The 6,837-nt window shown below is 55.9% G+C and overlaps 2 protein-coding genes across 2 annotated transcripts; both read left to right on the top strand.

The window, feature by feature from the left end:
• Nucleotides 1-72: 72 nt before the first annotated feature.
• On the top strand, nucleotides 73-465 carry CHGG_09014 (uncharacterized protein; the record flags this gene model as incomplete). Its single annotated transcript, XM_001226940.1, has 2 exons — nucleotides 73-211; nucleotides 356-465. 2 exons carry the CDS (start codon nucleotides 73-75, stop codon nucleotides 463-465), a joined length of 249 nt encoding a protein of 82 aa, XP_001226941.1.
• A 1,917-nt stretch (nucleotides 466-2,382) lies between these two features.
• CHGG_09013 (uncharacterized protein) lies at nucleotides 2,383-5,580 on the top strand (the record flags this gene model as incomplete). The annotated part of the gene is made up of 4 exons (XM_001226939.1): nucleotides 2,383-3,197; nucleotides 3,271-3,352; nucleotides 3,440-3,774; nucleotides 3,870-5,580. 4 exons carry the CDS (start codon nucleotides 2,383-2,385, stop codon nucleotides 5,578-5,580), a joined length of 2,943 nt encoding a protein of 980 aa, XP_001226940.1.
• Nucleotides 5,581-6,837: the final 1,257 nt, after the last annotated feature.

Here is a 6,837-nt window from a genome sequence, read left to right as displayed (position 1 = left end):
GGATAACAGCGCCGGCGCCGGACGCTTCTCCAGCGACATCTCACTGCCGACCTCCCCGCGGCCCCAGCAACAATGCTTCCAACTCCCCCACACCACCACCAACTCCTCCACCACCTCCTTCCCCCGCCCATCCGCCGGCCCCGGCTCCACCACCACCTCCGCCGTCCGCGAGGGTGGCGCGCTCCCGCTGCGCGCCTACGAAGAAGCCTCTGTTAGTAGCCCGACGGCGCCCAGCTACGCGACCACCAAGCAGACGGTGTTTACGCGCGGGCCGCTGTCGCCCGGCGCGGGCGGGATGGCCACGGGTATGCGCACCCCTTGGACGGGGGCACCGGTGCCCTATACCCCCTACCAGCCGTTCTCGCCGGTCGTGCCTATCACGCCGACGGTGGTGACGAAGGCGGATCGGAAGAGGATGAGGAGGATGGAGCCGAGGACGCCGACTGTGGAGATGGTGAGGAGTGAGGAGGATATTTGGTGATTTTTTTTGTGTGTGCTAGCTGTATGTAGGGTGTTCTTTTCTTTTTTTGTAGTTTGGGGGAGGATAATGATTGATTCCATCCATCTATGGCTTGGTTTAAGTTTAGCCCAGGGGTGGCTTTTGCATCTGGCGATGCGGGCGGGTAGAGGAGGATTTGATATCCATAGTGACGAGCAATTGATGAGTTTTCAGTCTGATTAGAGTCCAAGCGAGGTTGAGAGGATCTGAATGATTTCATTTTCCTTCCTTTCCAAAGAAAATACAATTCTTAATTACGGAAAATGCCGTATTGTCAGGGAGCACGATGAAACCGTTAGCCCCGCTCCCTTTGGCCAAAAAAAGGCCGAACTCAAAAAGGGAGCAAGAAATCAAGAAACGAGAAAGAAGTAAAAAAAAGGAAAAAAGTAAAAAATAAGAAGTGATAGTTAAAGAAAACCGGGAAAAACAAATTGAAGATAAAAACCGAGTTAAATAAGAAGTAGGCTTTAAGCTTTTGAATGGCTTTCTTTTCGTTCCTCTCGTAGGGTTTCGGGGCGGCATCTCCACTTGGAGTTCGGTCTTTTTTGGCCAGAGGGTGCCACGGTACCCCTAACCCACCCCCCGATGCCGAACTTGGGCCATATCACCGAAGATCTAGACTTCTACAGCACAGCGGGAGAAGAGCTCTGGCCTCGGTGACGCATGCTGCTTCGAGAACAATCTGGGGAAGCAGAGGAGGCGAAAAATCCTTCAGAGTCCTGGGAACATCCAGGGACCAACAGCTGGTGAATGACGCTCGCTACGCCACGCTCATGTTGTTTCCCGTATCTTGCGGTCACTCCAAGCCCGAACTGGGTCAAGAGCGGAAGAGGCGGTACGGACAGGAGGATGAGAGAAACCTCCGCAATTGAGCCATGTTTAAGGGAGGCAAGTATCGTTGCCGGACGCGGAGCTGAAGCAGGGTCCCGGGTATCCTTCCCGAGATGGTCAGGGAGGCGTTGACCGGAGGCGTCGAGGCGTTCTAGGCCGCAAAACTTACATCACATAGGGCCCATGGCGGGCAGTGTTTTATTCAAATAAAGGACCGGAGGAAAGTGGCCGGACTTCCAAGCTTGTTGCTTGCATGAGAGTGTTGAGAATACATGTCCATACGTCATGTCATACGACGCTAAATCTGGGTTTTGGAGCTAAACGCAGCGAATGGTTGCGCTCGGCTTCCTACTCCAGGTTCTCATTCCATTGCTGGAATTGTTGGCGTAAAATATTAGCTATTCGTACTTCGTGGAAGTTTGGCCTTCATCTACACAGTAGTCAGCACGGCGCCGTTTCATATGCCATGCTCCTTGCGAGAGAAAGTCGAGAGTCCTGTCAATCAGACCCTCGAAAAAGACCCTGGCTTTGCCTGGAACCGTAAACGCCCCGACAGGAGCAGAACGCATTCGTCACAGTCCCCAGCAGCTCCCAACCAATCCGGGCAAGCGTCCGCAACGGTGCCCCTGCCGCACGTGCCATCGAAGGCAAGAGTCTCCACTTGAGCAGCTCGGCCGCATCCGCCTGTCCATCATACGATTCTGGGGCGAATCGTCCCACACATAACCCGATTCTCTGACCTCCCACCTCCAACCTCAAACCATCGCCAACAATCCCAACAACGCCCAACCCCCGCCCCAATTCTGCCGCCAAACAGCCCGCATACAGTCCAAGATTTTAGATACCTGCTGAAGAAATCCTACCTGTGCCGCTTACGAGTTACCGAATTGGTCCAGCACACCACCTTGGGGTCCCCGCACCTGCCCGTCGACCCGTCGTCGCCCTGTTCGTAGGCCCAATCGCTCTTCACCCGGTTGGCCTCGATTGCCGCCTGCGCGACCTGATCCCGTCGCGGCTTGCAGACCCCGGGCCACAGGGTAGAAAGGGACATCATGGCCGACCTCCCGGCTAGCTCGCCCGACCTGTTCGCCAGCCTGGATGGAGGCCTGGACGCTTTTGATATGGGGGATGGGGCACTCGGAGATAGCAGCATTGTAGACTCCTCGGGCCCCGCTGCTACTTCTGCCAATGCCGCTGCGTCCATCGTAGCCGAGACTCCCATTTCCGCTGCAGATGCTGGTGGAAGGAGTGGGACTTTATCGAATTCTCCCCCGGATGTCACCGCCCCCTCCCAGCAGCAGCAGCAACCGGACCTTTTTAGCCCGGTCACGGCTTCGCAATGGGCCTTTCAGGACACCCCCCCGTATGAGTCCCCCATCAGCGACGGGAACTCATTCGGTATCGCACCCCAGCAGACCTGGGATCTTCCGCTCAACCTTGGTCAACTGCCGCAACAGTCATTCTACCTCCAATCAACTACCGCACCCGCCCACGACCCGACTTCTGCGTCCGCGCCTGCCGTAGACAATTTGCCGCTGGCCTCGGCATTTGCCCCGAACTTGCAACCTCGCCAGCCCGAACCTCTACGAACCATTGAAAATACGCTCACACCAGCACAGCGCGAGCGGCTCAAAACAATCGCCATGCCTCCTCACCTTCAGTACCGCTCGCCCCAAAGCGGTGCCGGCAGCCCCGACTCCGCGTCAAGCGGCCATGACAAGGGTAGCCTCTCATCACCGGACGGCGCCGGCCAGTCCAAAGGCTACGGTCGGAAACGCAAGTCGTCAGCTGAGGTTGACGAAGATGATGATGATGACGATCTTGAGCAACCCGTCAAGAGGACAGCGCATAATATGATTGAAAAGCGGTACAGGACCAATCTCAACGAGAAGATAGCAGCGCTGCGAGACAGTGTCCCGTCGCTAAGGATCATGTCGAAGAGCGCCCGGGGACGAAGACACCACCGAGGATCGGGAGGAACTACACGGCTTGACGCCTGCTCATAAGCTCAACAAGGCGACGGTAGGCCGCCCTTTTCTTTTTTTTTTTTTTTCTTTTTTATTTCTCTTTTTCTTCTTCGCCACTACAGGTATCTGACATCCTCCACAGATCCTTAGCAAAGCCACCGAGTACATCAGACATCTCGAGAAACGAAATAACCGCTTGTTCGAGGAAAACAACACTATGCATGAGAGGATATCAGCCTTTGAGAAGCTGTTCATGGCCGGCGCCCTGACCAGCGGGTTACCAAATCCACTGCAGCAACCGCCTACCCCGATACAATATGCCCAAGATGCGGGCAACTTTTTAAACACGCCAATGGCGACACCTCAGTCATCGGATCCCCCGGGGATGATCCCCATTCCGGACAATATGAAACGAATCTTAGCAGCACAACATTTGAACGCAGGTCGTCCATATCCAGTCCCCTCCGCAGCAATTTGGTCAAACTCCTGCGCTAGTGCGTCAGCAGCAACTCCAGCAGCAGCAGCAACAAGCGCAGGTCAGACCGGGCCGGTGGAATCCCTATCTTGGGAAGCTCATGGTGGGTTCTTCTCGCCGGTTTGATGCTGGTGTGCGTGGTCCTCATCGATGACACCGATGACACCGGGTATACCGATGCACGGGGCCTCAATTTCCTGGTGAAACAGCTCGGGCCTTTTCTCCGGGCTCCCATCTTTACTGTCGGGGGCTTCGACGCTTCGATTGTGGTCATGCTTGCCAAGCTGAACCAGCTTTTCTTTTTAGGCGCCTTCCTGTGGGCAGCCTTCTCGTCGTTCTTTGACTTGTCGGTCTTCCGGCCTTCCAAAAAGTCGACGAGCACCGCGGCGGATGTTAAAGCGGTGCCATCTCTCGCCTCGCCCATTCACGTTAGGAGACAGGCCTGGCTCACCGCTATCCAGACCGTTTGGGTTCCGAGGCATAACTTCTTTCTCGAAGCTGCCGCCCTTCTGGTCAAGACGATGAAGTATACTTTGAGGAATGTGGTTGGTTCTCACGGTTACCTCGCGCTCACTGGATTAAGCGCAGAGGAAGAGACTGCCCGAGTCAAGGCGTGGTCAATTGCCCTGGATGCCCAGCTCGCCGGCGGTGATGTTGAGATCAATAAGAGCCGTCTCACACTCACCCTCATTGCCTCGGGTACCCTCCCAGACACACCTCTCCGGCTCATGCTTAAAGCATTGCACATCCGGGTTCTGCTCTGGCGGCTCAACGGCGCGACATGGGCTGCTAACCTAATTGCTGCCAAGCTGGCGAGGATGAAGTGGAACGAAGCAAGACAGCTCAATCGCATCCTCAACTCCCTCCCTGAAGGCGAGTCATCCCTTGACAATGCTCTTCCGGAGCACCTCGCTGCCTTGCTCGAAGAGGACTGTGATGAGGTTCTCAGCGACGTCATCATCCAACGCGCGCACAACCTCGCGTGGAACCAGGAAACAACTCATAACCTCGTCGACAAGATCGACGGCATGGACACCGTCGTCGAAGACCCCGCCGTGCGCTCGCCCATGGACGCTGTTGCGTCCTGGTACTCCAATGCCACCCTCCACCGTGTTCTCTTTAGCAGCCTCCAGCCGCACCCCGAGGACCCTGCCGCCCCCGGCCTGGCAGATGGCATCGCGCTGGCCGTCCGAGTTGCGCCCATCGGCTCCAACGCCCAAGTCCGCGCCCTTATCGCCCGCGCCGTCCTGGCCGATGGCAAGCGCGGCGCCCACATCGTCTCGGCCCTGCAGGCCCTCGGCCCGTCCGCGAACCCGGACAAGCACCCGGACTACAGGAGCGGCGTCCCGCCCCTCATCGACTCCCCCATGACTTCCATCGTGCCGGACCCCGACGCGCAGATGGCTCTGCGCTGCGCCATGGGCATCGCCCAGCTGCAAAAGTTCGAAGATCCCCCCGCCGCCGCCTACCTAACCATCGACTCGGTGCTACCTGCCGCCGCCGCCGTCGCCGACCTGTCACTCCTCGGGTTTACCGCCGCGTTCCACCTCATGGACAGGCTTAACCACCACGCCGTCGCGCGCGAAGCGTGTGCGCACTCGCTGGAGCGCCTCGCTGGGAACCTGCGCATCTGGATGGGCTGCGATAGCGCCGCGGGCCAGAAGGCTGGTGTCGATGCCGCGCTGAGGGCGGATATGATTGGGCGGTGCTTGGCTGTGACTAAGAGTGTGGTTGGCATGGAGGCCGATCCGGGGTATGGAAGTATGGATGAGGAGTGTGTGGCGGATGCGGAGGGTGGTGGGTGTTGATCTGCTCGGTTCTCTTCCTTCTCCCCCATTGTGTGTGTGAGTCCGCTCTGAGGTGAGGGCTATGTCATGTCTTGAGTTTCTCCTTCTCGCGGTGATGAGTGTTTTGTGTTGCCGTTGTTGCATCAGGCATGCGGTACGGCATTTATACTTTTATTTAGTTCCACCACCCTTCTCTTCTTTGTATTTCTTCTCATTTTTTATTTCTTTTTACTTTAGTTACTGCGGATACGTCGTCTTGACTTCGCATGCTACGACACATAGCCTGGATGCGGCGTATCGGCGGCCTTGGGAAGAAGGGGGTTCATACAAAACGGTTGGGCGGAAATAGTCTACTCCATTTTAGGTTGGGCGGGTTAAGTCGGGTCGATTCATCATTTTTTCGACTTTTTGCTAAATTCAGCTGAGCCAGCCAGCCAGTTGTATCGTTAGTTATGGGCTCGAGATGGCCCGGAGACGGTACGGTACAGAAGGCGGCGGGGCTCGAGATGAGTGCGAGGAAAGAACTAGAGAGACTCACTCCTCTCTTTTGCCTTTAGAAAGAAAAGTTCCCAACTTCGATCATATTACCTGCCAGATGTGTATTGCCATATCTCCTTGCGCAGCCCTCACAGCAGTAACAGGAAACAGTTGGTGTTAAATGTCAGTGTCCTTGATATATGAGCTTTTAAGATACATAACGTCCAAAAGGCTCAGATCACCGACGAGCGCAAAAGAGAAACGAGAACGTGAAATACATGCAGGACGGACGGGACATACACGTATACATATACGTATACAGATTATATACATGTATTATATCTACTTGCAACATCTAATTCTATGGTGACGACAACACGGATCGTTCCTTTGGATCCAAAAGCCGAGTGGTTCTAGTTTGTCAATCTTGTTTACAGTGATAGAAAGAAAACAACCGTTGATGATGTTGAACCGGTCGGGAAAACTGTGCTCAAGTGGATAACAATCTGATCATGCATCCTCCTTCACCCGAGAAAAAAACTATCCAAGAAATTCCCTCCTAGATTCCACCAGATCAAACCTTGATACCATTCAGCCTGCCCGCCGAAACTAGCGCAGGCGACTTGGACCGCTGGCGCGGCTGCTGGAGGTGGCGCTGCTCCGGGTTGGGGGTCGCGCGTCTAAGGAGCGAGGGGTCCCCGATGCGAGACGCCATGCTGTCGGGCATGAAATCGGGAGTCGCGGCCCGCGAGTCGAGCGTGTACTCGGTGTCCTGGGTGTAGTCTGTTCGGGCGTGGTGAG

Source organism: Chaetomium globosum, genomic scaffold (genome assembly GCF_000143365.1).
Source record: "Chaetomium globosum CBS 148.51 scaffold_6 genomic scaffold, whole genome shotgun sequence".
Classification (NCBI taxonomy): domain Eukaryota; kingdom Fungi; phylum Ascomycota; class Sordariomycetes; order Sordariales; family Chaetomiaceae; genus Chaetomium; species Chaetomium globosum.
The sequence above is the reverse complement of the archived record's forward strand: the minus strand, read 5'-3'. Positions and strand labels throughout refer to the sequence as shown.